This window comes from Agelaius tricolor, unplaced genomic scaffold (assembly GCF_023055355.1).
Source record: "Agelaius tricolor isolate 1412-34295 unplaced genomic scaffold, bAgeTri1.0.p SCAF_4, whole genome shotgun sequence".
Lineage (NCBI taxonomy): Eukaryota > Metazoa > Chordata > Aves > Passeriformes > Icteridae > Agelaius > Agelaius tricolor.
Genome location: NW_027269264.1, coordinates 4,929,011 through 4,943,464, shown reverse-complemented (window position 1 = coordinate 4,943,464; position 14,454 = coordinate 4,929,011). Strand labels below are relative to the sequence as shown.

Genomic DNA, 14,454 nt, shown 5'->3' with positions numbered 1-14,454 from the left:
CCAGTGACTCTCAGGACTAGGGAGTCATTACTTTTACACTCTCTGTTATTATCTGTTCACTAGTATTTTCTTGCAGAGTAAGTCTCAGACAACATCCTCTAAATCAGGCCTGTGAAGCACAACAGATTTATGCCTGCGGAAAGAAAATAGTACAGGGTACTCTGCTATTAATACGTAAAATCTGGAGATGAAGTCACATCTGTATGATGATTTATTTTGGTGGACCACATGTTCTTAAATCCTGGCCTTGCTCTTTTAAACTATCAAGTCTGTCATAAATATTTGATGATGAACAAGCTTATAAAAGCTAAATGCAAAACATGAATAGAGGGAGAGCAAATGTGTAATTTAACTTTTAATTAATTACCAGCACCTTACACTAAAGCCCATCTTCTGTAAGAGGCAAAATTAGTAACAAATTTCTTCCTCACTGTAACCTGATCTAAATGATCAGCATTGCATTTATTTGTATTTTTTAAAGGAAAAGGATAAATTGTCTAGAAACAAGAGAACCAGGAAACAAGAAACAAGGTAGAACAGTCTGGTTTTATTACCATATGTAATCAAAAGCTTTTATTTCCTATCTCTCCTCCTTTTTCTTTTCCTTTCCTGCCTTTTTTTTTCTTTTACAACCGACATTAAGTTGTGAATCACATGTTAGGGGGATGTGGAAATGAAGGGAAACTGGTGACATCACAATACTTTACAACTTTACAACAAATGAGAATCTGAGTTTGTTGCATCTACGAGTGTATAGCAAGGGTGGAAAGCAAAGGCACACATAGGTTCATGAATCCCTCAAAGCAGAGAGGGTGGAAGAGAACTGGGGTTGGGAAAGGATGAAAACAGAAGACCCACTGAATACAAAATAAACATTTCAAGGTCAACCCAGTAACTGTGTGTACTTTGTGAAGGCAGATCGCTGCACAAGCTGTTGCCATGATTATCCATCTCTGTGTTTTGGGAGAATGTTTTGAGGGATAATATCAAGGGAATCCTGCTTCAGGGGTTGGAGCTGGGTAAAAAGGTAAAAAGGTGTTGAGTTGGCTATTTTTTTTTTTAAATTACCTTGCTACCTACGGTTTTCAAAGGGTTTTCAGTTTGTTTTTATTAAAACAACAACATTGCTTTGGATACAGATCTATCTACTCCAGTCTGCATAGTTCACTACGGGTGAACAAAACTGTTTCATAAAAGAAGCCATGATGAAATGAAAGAACATGCAAGCACCCTTGTTACACACTTTGGTGTAGACCATCCAGACCTTGTTTATACCATCGATAAGCTAGTGGACTTAAAATCTGTCTTTTCAATCATTCTGAAACAAAACCAAAACCCTGAAAAACAAATGGAAGTATAAAATTTTAAAAAACAAATTGAAACAGAAACAACCACCTTACTCAAACATACTGTTCAGTAGATATATATATATATATATATATATAAAAAGCTTAGAAGCGATCCCCATCATTTTTCTACAGTATGTTGACACAGTTATTGTAACAGATTAAAAACACAGCTACGTTTTGCATAAACTGAAAGACTGGAAAGGAACTTACACACCTGCGCGCGCACACACACGCACACACCTGTGCGCACGCACACTCCCACACTAGCTACATGCACAGTCACACAAAAGAAACAAAGGAAAAAAAAAAAACCCACGTTTTTCCCCAAAGAAGTATATGCAGCATCCTTCTGGAGCAGCAGGTAGCTACAGCAGGAGCCTGCCTGCCTGTCCTAGCTCCATGTGCCCTGCATGCTGCAGGGTGTGTGGCTGGGCTTTCTGCAGGGCTTGGCCCCTCTCACCCGTGCTGTCCCCAGGCAGGGGATGTACCAGCTCCATGGACAAGGGTGTTAGTCATTTTCCTGCTGCCAGTGAGAACGATCTCCATGCTGACATGCTGTAAAGGGGGAGCGGGAGGTGGGGGAAAGCAGAACCCCCAGCATGGTGCCTTGGGCACATCACCACCAGTGGGTGGTTATGAGAGAGGACTTGGCACAGCTAGAAAGTCAAATTTGGAGGGTATGGTGCTAGCCTAATTTCTTTAGGGATGTGGGGTTATGAAAATAACCACCACATTCTTCTTTCAATGTCTTTACTCCAGTTTTTGAAGGGGCTTGGAGGAGGAAGGATCAATAAATATTTGCATTACTCAAAGGGGAAAAAGAAAAAGGTTTTACATACTACAGCTCACAAATATACACAACTGAGGGTGTAAGGCACAAATTTACATGTGGAAGATAACAGGCTATTCACAGATATATTCCCACGAAAAACCCGTGTGATAAGACCATAATTTATGCATGGTAACAGCCGGCATATTAGCTAGTTCACACTGTTTGAGGATTTTGTTTGCCGTCTCACATGCAAGGTGAAATGAGATGGCACATCACAAGCTGGTGCCTTCACAGAAAGTATTAGCTACTGACAAAGCCATGTTGATAGCAATGGTGCACAGATGTGCAGCTTTTAATTTTCTCTTGCAGCTGCTTTAGAAGTTATGAACTTGCGGTATTTGTTGCTGTCTTAGGTCAGAGGCCCAGCCAGCTAATTAGCTGAGAGACTTAAATAGATATCCCCTTTTTAGTTCAGCTAACCAGGCAGTCCAGGCGCAAAGTTCAGAAATCCAGCTCCAACTTATCTAACTCAGTGAATTTCTTGGAAAAATAAAAGAGTTCTAGTTACTCCAGTTAATGGGTTTCACGTTAAATAGGTATAACTTTCAAGGTACTTCTCTGAAAAGCTGCTCACAGGATGATAATGTAGGTCAGCTCCTTAAGAAAAACGAAAGTTGAACAATAAATAAGAGGAGTTACTTGTGTTAACAGTCACGTGTTATTCGTTAAAAGAGAAGGGTAGCAGAAATCTATGACATAGTTTGCCCAAGCTGGCATTTAACTGCTATGACCAAATGACTGTAACACTGAAGGGCATCATTTCACAGTACCTGCTAGTGGTAAACCTCTGCCATTGTTAAGTCAGAGTTAGCTTTATCAATTGATTTTTTTTTCTTCCTTTTTTAAAAGTTTTTTCCTTTTTTTTTTTTTTTTTTTTTTTTTTTTTTTACATTTGTATGTTTTTTTACATGTGTTTTGCTTTTCAGAGCGCTCTTTACCAGTTCAGGAATGCGCTGTGCAGTTAGGGGCAGGGGGTGAAATGTCACAGTCATTTTCACCTGTGTGCTTTTGGCTCAATGTTTTTGATGGAGGGTTAGTCTTTTGAGCAAAGAACTGGCAGGCTGTGGGGGTGAATCCTGCAGCTGCAAACCTTCAACCATGGGTCATATGGCTCGGGTTTAAAAAAATATTCCACTTTTCCCAGAGAGCAGAAATCCAACACATCTTCAGCTTGCAACAACCGTCTTCTCAGAGGAGCGAGTGATAACAGTTGCAGAACACTGGCTTTTAAGGGCAACTTCTGCTTAATTGCCATCCTCCTCCCACTCCCCCTTCCCCTCTGATTATGTACACGCATCATTGGGCTTCATGGATGTGGAGAGCGGAGCAAAGGAAGGTTTGGGAGGTACGTCTGGCTTTAGCGAGGGCGTGCGTTTCAAGCCTGACCTCGTCAGGGAGTTGTAGGCAGTGAGGCTCGGCTGCCGGGATACAGTCACAGCCTGTGCCTGGGCAGCATGGACCTGTATGGAGTCCACTCGCTGCGGGGCTGGTGGCGGGTTGTCACCCCGGCCAAAGCTCTGATTGCGGGACAGGTGGGATGAGTTGGAGGAGTTAGTGTTGTTTCTTTTGAGGGTTGATGCCTGATGACTTCTCGTGAGTGAGTTTGTGGGGTAGCTTCTCTTGTAGTCCACGTTGTAAGCAGAGGAGTGCATCTCCAGCCGCTTGCTCAGCCCGCTCTGTGACAGCGAGGTGCCCGGGGGCCCCAGGGAAGCCTCCCGCTGGGGGACTTTTGGTGGCATGCTGTCAAGATTTTCCACCAGGTTAACTCCATGGCTGGGGCTTTTGCTACTGAGGTGGTCCTTGATAGTTTTGTACTCAAGGGTGGCATTCTGGTCCTCCACAGACATCTGAGCTCCATCGCTCATTTTTGGCTGGTCAACATACTCGTGCTGGTAGCCTTGCTGGGCTATGGGCAGGACAACAACACTGGGGATGTGGCTGGGAGAAGCCCTGAGCGGCAGGTCAGTTGGTATCACTGGTGAGGCCATCGAAGGGATGTCTTTTGTGCAGGCATTGATGAGGTTCTGGTTTCTCTCCCATTCCCTACTGCCTCGTCTGGGCTTTCTCTTCTGCTGCAGGGTTGGGGTGGACTCCGGGGTTGGCAGGGCAGCCAGGTCCAGATGGTGCTGGTCAGCTTTGATCAGCATCTTGGCAGTGCTGCCTGGGGTAGCCAGCTTGCCATTGTGCATCAGAGGCGTGAGGATAGCTTCAGGCTTTGGCTCCTTGGACTGAGCATCCCCAAAGAGGCCACTGAGCTTGGAAACACTGCTCATGGAGCCACGGCGGGAGTGGGTGAGCTCCTTCTCCTTCCTCTGAACGGCAGCCATGTCTCTGCGGCGGTGGTCGCAGATGCAGTACACTATGATTCCCGAAAACACAGCCCCCATGACAAAAGCAAGAATAACAGCAATGGCCAACAGGGTGACTGGCACCAGCTGATCATGACCTTTCAGGTAACTCTCCCGAATCACTCCTGCAATAGACAGCATACAGAGATTAAACAAACTAAAGACAAAGGAGGAGCAGGGAGGGGGGGGAGGATACTTTTCATTAACTACTTTATTCAAAGATGTGCCCCTGGGAGGTTGCTTTGTGTTTTGCAGGGGGATTTTGTTTATCAGCTTGTTCAAATTTGGAGACATACTCTACCTGCCAGCTACATCATCCATGTATAGACTTCGGCTTTCAGTACAGCTTTCAGATGTGGAGCTGAAGACTACAAAGTTCAGGAGTCGAAAGGGAATTTACTAGCAGGACAAGTACAATTGTTTTGAAATCCTGGCCCTGGCCAATTCACACTGACTTCAGCAGACCTTTTAGCTCTCCTCTGACATACTACTCATTCCTCAGCTTCCTCTTTCTGATCTCTCCTAGGCTAATACCATCTTATTTTTACTATGGTAAGTCATTGATATTCAAAAGCTTTTAAATGGAGGAGAGGAGATAGAATCTTGGTGAATACCAGAGAAGTGTATCCCATATTGTTTAAGGCTTCTTTCTCTGCTCTTCATTCTGTTATCTTTGTCATGTGTTTTATAAGTCAGTGTCACATGCCTGGGTTTCAGAAGGAGGCTTGAGTAACTAAAGATAGAGCACAATGTTGAAATTTATTGAGCCTGCTAGGTGACTGTCCTTGCTATTTGAATTTTAAAAGCTCTCTCTTTTCAGAACACATGAATAGGTTGATGTCTGTGCTGAAGCCTATGCTTTCTGTTCTAAAAGACCTGACCTTGTGCCTCATCCTGTGGTCAGAGGTCACTGTCAAATCCTACTTGGCCATCCAAGCACCCACTGTCTGAGGAGGCACCTTTGGCAGAGCGCACCTCCTCCACTTGAAGTCCCTAATGCAGCATTAATGAATACCTTAAATTTCCAAAGTAAGCTTTTTTCCTGATATGGGCACCAAGCCAGCAGCACTAATGAAACACAAGCAAAAAGCCTGTAATTTTTTTGTTGTTGTTGCTTGTTTGACTTTTTTTTCTAATTTCTGGTTTTGTTCTCGCTGTTTACAAAGAGCAGCCACAGTTTGACAAGGAACTGAAGGAATATCTCTCCCACCTCTTCTTCTAGAAAGGGCCCAAGTGCCAGGGGATTAAAAGCTTCACATGCTCAAAGGAAATGTAATAGTTGTCCTTATTTCGGGAGAGATAGAAAGGCAGAAAATACAACTCCAAGGCTCTCCTGAGACTTTGTGAAGGTACAAAACTTTCACCTTGCTAAGCAACTCCTAAAATAAGGTTTTTTCATGTTTTTGGCACAGAAGGTAATTATAATCCAGACTCAGAACCAAACTATGTTAAAAGAATATTAAAAAGTTGCCACTGTCTCACAGAAGCCTTTGATAATTATTCTGGCCAAATTGTTCCCATTTTTCTGTCCCAAGTTGATTGCAGCATTTAGGTAGACAAGAGATATTTGCATACAAGAGATGAACTTTATATTTAAAAGCAAAACAGCTCTTGAAATCATAAGCACCTGCATGTGACATCACAGCTGGGTGCCACAGAAATTATTGTGCTGTGACAATACAAAGGATTATGATTTCACAAGGAGAATAAATAGCAAGAGCAGATGATCACTTAAGAAAATATGATCCGGCATTCACATAAATGTCCTAAGAGTAAAATGTAAAGGCAGGAAAGTAAAACTCAGAAAACAATATATAATTAGAAACAATCTTCAAATTAACTGTTTCAAAGAGAACTCTCTTTTAAAGCGCAGAAGCTTCTTCAGAGGCAGATTCTTCTATTCTTTGTCATCAGCACTTAACAAGAAGCAGTAAAACCTTATTCTGTAATTTAAATGCATGTACAAAATTGCTGTATGTAGAAGAATAGTCTAGTGGTTACAGCACAGTCAGCAGGAACTATATTTCACTGCAAAGGTGTTGGTCTCCTGTGATCCTTCACCTGCTGATATTTGCATCCTAGACTCTGCAGCATTTTGTGGCCAAATTTATTTACGCTTGTAAAACTTTTTGCAGAGATTAACCAGAGAATCAGATAAAGAGTCTTAAATGGATGGGAAGAATGAAGTTAGGAAAAGCTTCACCTTAAAAAGTCTCATTTAATGGCTTTCTGTGCACAAACTTCTCGGGCATGTCCCTTTGAGCACTTATCCAATGTGTTTTGCATGGAAAAAACTCAAAATCTCTGCTCAGTGCCTACCTAAGGGTGTAAGTACCTACAGTCAAAGCCCAAAAGCATGGGCTCATGACAGAAAAGTCATATCTTACTAACTTAATATTCTTCACTGAAAGGATGGTCAGTAATTGAAACAAGCTGTCTATGGAAGTGGTAGGATCATCATACCCGAAAGTGTCCAAAAAGCATGTCAATGTGCTACCTGGGGACATGGTTTAGAAGAGATCACGGTGGTGCTAGGTTAAAGGTAGAACTTGATGATCCCAGAGGTCTTTTCCAACCTAAATTGTTCTGTGATATTATAATTCTAATATTTTTTTATATATAGACTGGGAGCAAGAGGCTGGAGTGCAGCTGTGCGAAGGGAAATGGCATTTTTGGTTGATGGCAAGCTCAATATGACTCAGCCATAATGGTGGGAAAAAGGGCCATGGGAAAAGGGCCCTTTTCCATGGTGGGAAAATGGCCAACCATATAAAAATATTGGAATGTGTCAACATTCCAACACGCAAAAATGATGGAAAGACTACAGGGCATCAGTGATGAAGTGTGGCTTAAAATAATTGGTTTGTTCAGCTTAGAGTATACTTCATTGCTACCTAAAACTTCCTCATGACTGGGAGTTCAGGGGGAAAGTGCTGTCACCTCTCTCAGGTATCTGGTGACAGGATGCAAGGGGAATACCTTAAAACTCATGTCCATGCCTGAAATTTCTGCTGGCTGAGGGAAATTTCAAGCTCTGCACTCTCAGTCCTCTGCTTTAGGCTAAGTCCTACTCTATGAGTGCTAGCCTTAAGCACAAACCTGCATCACTGCATGAAAAAGCAATGTAAAATCTTCAGCTTTAGGTTACCAGGAGATATCAAAACATTAGCACTCACATGACAAAATTACTGCACAGTCCAGACTGCATGACCCTTTGTGTTCATGAAAGGGGTAGGTGAAATGATGTTGTGCACACTGCTGTTGTTTTACGTGCAGAAATTTATGAGTCTCTTAAAATATCCTAATTCCAGCTCTTTCCTCTTGAACTCAGACCTTCCTGATGTTTATTATGTTTCCTACACTAAAGGATATTTAGTGCCTTTTCTCTAGGTGGGCACATCTTCTCTGGAAACAAAGTCAGTTTAATGATATCGTTTATTTCTTATCAGGCATCTCTTCCATGTGTCATTAGTCATACAAACAATCCCACTAACTTCAATGTAAATAAAAAAAAAAAAACGGGCAAGGTTTGACCCTTCATCAATGTCCATGGAATAGATAAAAAACTAAGTAATAAAAAAGTAGGAGAAATGCTCAGCATCCTACTGTCATGACCACAGTATGGGTGGGGGTGGTCCGGAATTTAACATGATATATCAGCCTATAGGCTGATAATTGCAGTTGTTGTCCATCAACATGTCAAACCTTAACATCAGCAGTAACTGCACAGAGGGATGACTAAGGAAGTGTGTGATCCCAACCATGTCAAGTGTGAGGCAAACTCTTCATGTCACTTTACAGACTGTATTCTGTGTGCTTTTACCTAGGCCTGCAATTCTTAAAGAACATCACAGCCCACATGGCAAGTCCAGCATCCTTCATTTGCACTCATTGTTCAAGGAATTAAAATGAAGAAGAAAATAATCAGAAAAATGTAGGGTATACATTTTTGAAAGGCAAATAAAATATTCGGACTCCCAGGCTTGAGGAAATACCTGTTATTGAAAAATTTTACATTTATTTATTATCTGACATACTTTTAAGACATCATGTACTGGAAAACTGAATGGGCTGGCTTCATAGAACCAGTAAAATATGTCTGATATAAGTGTCCCCATATTAAAACATCTTAATTAATAATAAAATTATTATTCTATATTAAATACATTTAAAATATTATGTCCAGCACTTTACTGTTTGTAATATATCATTTGCAAAAGTGAAAAGACATTACTTATTTTATTTTATGTGGTCTGAATCTACATCCCAGACTATTTTCTCTAGTGCATTGAGACCTATCACCTTGGATAACAACAAACTGTTATTTTGAAAGGGATAGTTTTGACAGAATTATCTGTATTAACATTGTACTCCAAAGTTGGGTGGTGGTAAAAAGAAAAGTAAACCTGAAAATGTTACAAAGAAATAGATGACATCAAATATTTGCATTTCAAGGATGAGATCTTACATGTTGTGTCACTAATGCCCCAAACATTCTGACATTTACTGACCTCCCTGGGCACTTCTTTTTAAGCTCTCTCCTTTAGAAATCCCAGTTGGGCTTACAAGTTCAAGGTCCTCCTACATGTGATGTAATATTATTTCTGGCTACTAAAAGTGACAGTCTAGTCACCTGATATTCTCCTTTTCCATGGCTATTTTGATTCCCATAGACAACCTGATCCTTCCTCCTCCATTAACTTTCTGTAATTTCATCCCATGTCCTTTTGTCTGCATCTCCTAACATTGCCATTCATTTTCTCAGACAGTATACTCTGCACTGTAACAGTCTGGAACATGCAAAATCACCTCTTCTCACTCATCTAATGAGAGAGAAGACCTGATATGGTATTGTGTTGTACTGCTATGCATAATTGATTCCTTCTTCCAGCAAAACCTCTAGCTAAGGTACACAGTTTGGGCTGGCTGGTTGGTTAAGAGGACTGAAAAATGTTTCCAGACCTTCAAGTGATTCAACTCTGAAATGAGCTAGGACATGTATAAATTCCATGAGTACAGCATTGATCTAGTTAAAGGTAGTTGTTACTAATGAGCAAGGAGATATTACATTTTATATCAATAATACATATACTATAGTTAAAGTTATGGGAGATGGGAAAGGCAGACTTTGATATGTCTCTGGGTAAGAATAATACAGAAAAGACCAGAGGTTATGCAAAGATATAGATCTCCTGTATGCTAGACTATCATAAGCAGGAAAGTGAGGCTCCCTCTTTTCACCAATTAACAAATCATTCAGGATTTTGGACAGTACCTATGCTAAAAAAACAAGTTAAAAAGCAAGATGTGTATGAAAATACTGATGAAGCTATTCTGGAGATGCTCTGCTCTTTCTAATTGTAATAGAAAAGAAATTCCAAGGGCAGCAATGTAATTAAAATGAAAAAATCACAAAGGGATTAGGTTCATTCTAAGGAATATATTGCATGAGCATAACTGAATAAGAATAATGAATATCAACACAAAAAACTTCATCAAAGGAGGACAGATAAAGGATGACATGGAGACTGAACTAGTTACTCCTTTTCCTGCTGCTATTTAAAAAAAAAACAAATCCCCACTCTGATCTGTAATTAGAAATGTAAGAAAGTTAGGAATTAAGTATGAACCATGAGAGAAAAAAGAGGTAAATCTACTTAGATACCAGACATTTTAAAATTTTCTTAAGGAATTTGTCCCCCATGGCTCAAGGAGCTAGCCAAAGCAATTTTTAGACATTGTATGCTATCTTGGACAACGGTGGGGGAAGTACAAGCATAAAGAGCTCTGGAAAAGGACAAGTGCATTACATGCCTTTGAGAATAGCCAAATGGAGGACAAAACACAGACCTACAAGTAAAATCTTTCAAATGGGGGTGGCTCTAGAACAAGTAATAAAGCAATCAATTTAATGAGCACCCAAAGAATAAAGTAATTAAAAAGGAAAAAAAAAAAAAAAGCAAAGCAAATTTTCCAGAAGTAAATTACGTTAAACAAGACAAGCTTCCTCTCTTGGCAGGGTAAACAGCTTACTTTTTGTAGGGAAGGAGTAAGTATGACAGCCCTTGACTTCTCTAAAGCCTTTGACTTATCTTCTCAGAAGTAAATGAAAGCAAGCTAAAACCTGCTAAAAAGCTGCAGTTGAAAAGTGCTGATCAAAGGTCTCCCTGGAAAGAGATCTGAAGTAAGGTGTTGGTCTCAGGAGAACAGCAATTAAAACAGGCATCTGCAGAAAGGAGACCTCGACTCCAGAGGCCCAGAAACAGCTCTGTATCCTTTTAGCATGTACAGCATAAAAAGAAACATCTCATGATGAAGCCTAAATTTCCTTGTCTCACCTGTGATCCCTGTGTGACATGAATGGCAGGACATCAAGGAAAGCCCCACAGTCACATTCCTTTCAGTCTAAGTTCTGGTGTATGCTTTGCAGTGAGTACAAACTGAAATTGCAGCTTATAACCCCCACAACTCATTAATAATGAAAACAAGCAGCAAATCATTCCCCATTTGAATAGCTTGATGACTTTTAGTGATACAAGAGTTTGGATGCTGCCCTCTTCCACAGGCAAGCTGAAGCTGGTAAGGATAACTCTCGGGACAGACAGTGATACCTGGCCTGCCACTGCAAGCTCCTGTGTGTGAATAACAGCTACCTGTCCTGAAAAGTGACACCTTTCAGTCTGAGCACTGCAGTTTGTTGCAGTGTGGAGACAAAGAAATGATTTATGGCAGGCAGAGGTGTGTCCTGGGAAATGGGAAGACTACATGCCACAAGCACCACAATCGCTCTGTGATCAGATCCACAGGGAACTGTCACTGTCTGTCTTTCCAAAGTTGACTGCAACAGTTGGTAAAGTAATAACCCAAAATGGTGACACACATGAAACTTGAAACACCAAAGTGGGAAATGAAGAATGATGTTTTGGAAGGGAAATGAGGGAATAACTATCAGGAAATAAGGTAATATTTATCTCCAGACCACACACTAAGAGCAGTTAAGGCATGAGTGTCATCGCGGTGTTAAGTGTCACCTCTCTAGCTAAATGGGAATAAGCCCACATCCATCTCCAATAGCTACAAAATCATTTGAGACTTTCCACTGAACAAGCCATTGTTCCAGAAAAGCACAATGATTTCTTTACCATTGTTATCTAAGGGGAAAACTCAGCAGTTAATTTCATTCTTCAGTGCAAGCTTCTCTGTAGGATGTACATCTCCCTCACCTTAGGCTTGCAAGAAACATTGGTGGAAAACCTCATTATGAATAGAGGTTTTTATGGGCTTCAGAATATCTTTTTAAAGTACCACTGAAAAGGTTTTCAACATGTGTCTCCAGGTGTTAGAAATGTATTTACAGGTAGTCTCATGCTGCTAAAAGACTATTTCAGACTGGAAAATCCCTGCAGGTATTAACAAGCTTTCTTCCTCTTTTTTAACTAGCAATCATAATTAAAAAGAAAAAAAAAAAAAAAACCCAACCTCCAGAAAACAACCAAACAAAAAAATCTCCAGACAAATTTAGACGGAACTCTGATATTTCAGTGTCAGAAAAACAGAGGAATGATCAAAGTCTACCATGCATTTCTGAGATCTTATCTCATGTTTTCCTGAAGGAATAATTTGAAGATTTTATATAAACCAATCATACTATTATCCCAAGGACTTGGTGTTTGCCACTTTAATGGAATTGCTGTGTTGAAAACAGTGAGAACACCTTTTCTTCATCTTTTTTCTGGCTGCCAGGACTCATTGTGCTGGCTCAGTGCAACACTAACCAGTACCCATTCTTCTGGACTCCTGGTGTCACCAGCTAGGAAAAAGCCCAGCACAAACATTCATAGTTAAAGCTGCTGGAAAATGCTTTCCCCTGCCTTCCCTCTCAGTAAAACTGTATAGTTGACTTGTAAAGGTCTACAACTCTAAAACTTTGCATGACTGTGTTGAGAAAAGCAATCCATCTTTCATACTCTATCCTAGGGCTCTCAAAGCCAGCTGCCTGAGCTAGTAGTCTGGGGTATCCAGCAAGGAAAATGTGGGTGCATGAAGTTGGAAAGAGAATGAATTTATTTAAGAAAAAACCTTCAGTTACAAAAACCCTGGGGATCATTGGAGGTATGAGAAGAAATCATACTTCAGAACTATGAAAAAAAAAAAAAATCAATAAATAATGTGACTGAAGTAACCTGCAACAAAGCTTTGAAAACTACCTAAGCAATCTGATCAGCTCTAGTGGCCTCTGTTAGGGTTTTCTGTTCCCTTATCAGATCTATTTCAGAAACAATCCCTCCAGAACAAGTTTATCAACTGATCTTTAACAGTGGCTTAATTTCTTCTTTCAGCTGGTTCATCATTTTATAATTTCTCTCCACTTTCCATTAATGATTGCCAACATGACTCTAGAAAAAAGATGGTTGTAATTTACAAAAGGAAGGGAGATCAACATGTCCATATGATATAACTTGTGACTCTTGAAGCAACATTTTAAGAATGGATTTTGATTATCTGGTTTTAGTTTGATTATGAGCCCCCAATCCAATTTTTCTGCATGCTACAGTGGCCATACAAAATTCATACCATGGCCTTGTGAATTGGCACTTGGGAATTTTGAAACAAGGGATTATTATAGATGGAAATCACAAAAGCTGAACCAGAAAATTCATGCTCAGGCAATTTTCACCCCCAGTGGAGTGAAGGAGAGACAAGACTGAAAAAGACTGGAATAGGAAGGTCATAAAGCTTTTTAATTGTGTTACTTCTGAGCAGTATTTCTGTAAATGAACCAGTTTGTTAAGTTTGCAGGTATGGGAGAAAGCTTGCCTGACACAACCTCCTGCATGTATAATTTAATGAAAGTCATTACAGTCCTGAAGCCAGCCCCATTTTGTTTGTCCCAGTGGCTAAGTTCAGGGCCAGCCCTTGCACTAGAAAGCATTTGACAACCTTTCTCCCACTGGCAGGTGGAGATAATTTTGAACTTCCCTGATTTCAGTACTTTCCTTCACCTCTCACCCTTTCCTGGTGAGCAGTGATAATTTTAGATGCCTCTGCGTGATGGAGAATAAGCAGATATATCAGGTCGCTTCAAAAAAAATCCCAAAACCATAAAACACAGGCATTCACAGTAGTTAAAAACAAGATGTATAAAATCCAAATGTCAAGGAAAATTAATTCTTTTGTAGCTTGTCTCGGCAGACACAAACTTTATGCTGCTTTGCATCTTAAAACAAAAATTTCCTTTAAAGTCTGCAGCATTTCCTCTAATGACGTACAAGAAGCTCAGTGCACATTCTGGGACCTTTCTAGTATGCCTGGGATAAGCTTAAACATATACAGCTGCTCTTTATTAGCTTACTTCAGGGGATCTTTCACAGCTGGGTTAAAATAGATTTACATATGTTTGGCTGAATATGCATGATTTCTGGGCTCCAGAGAAGTTGTTGTAGCCTGCAAAGTGAATCTCTCATCTTCACAGTTCCCATTTCACTGCAAGGAGCTCCTCTGATGGCACAGAACAAGTGTTGGGTGTTTCTTTTTTTTTCAGTTTTTTTTTTCTTTTCCTGATGTGGGCATTATGTATTCTGAGCAGCCCAGTGCCTTTCTGGAAGAAGTTTTATGAATAGTGTCACGGAAAAAGAAGCTGTCACTGAGAAATTCTGTGGCTTTTCCTCTCCTTTTATACAGTCTGTTTTGAACTATGGCCTTTCTGCACAACAGGGAAAAGTGAAGTTTGCAGAATGTCAACATAAGCAGCTCTGCTTAGCAGGCTGAAGCTCAAAGCAGCCTTATGGTAGAATTTGGGTTAAATTTCAAACACTGCACATAATCCAAAAGTAAAAATTGTTTCCTCATCAACTCTGATCTTGCTTAAAGACACAAAAATGCAAATGCGAATTTTGAGCTAATAGGGCAACTGAATGCATCACAG

The 14,454-nt window shown here is 40.3% G+C and overlaps 1 protein-coding gene across 6 annotated transcripts in view; it reads right to left on the bottom strand.

The window, feature by feature from the left end:
* Nucleotides 1-527: 527 nt before the first annotated feature.
* SEMA6A (semaphorin 6A) overlaps nt 528-14,454 on the bottom strand; it is a 118,069-nt gene continuing 104,142 nt past the window's right edge. For all 6 annotated transcript variants that reach the window (XM_071424409.1, XM_071424411.1, XM_071424412.1 and 3 more), the window contains one exon: nt 528-4,654. In XM_071424409.1, the coding sequence (XP_071280510.1) occupies nt 3,465-4,654 (1,190 nt within the window). In that variant the 3' untranslated portion in view covers nt 528-3,464. The remainder of the gene's footprint in view (nt 4,655-14,454) is intronic.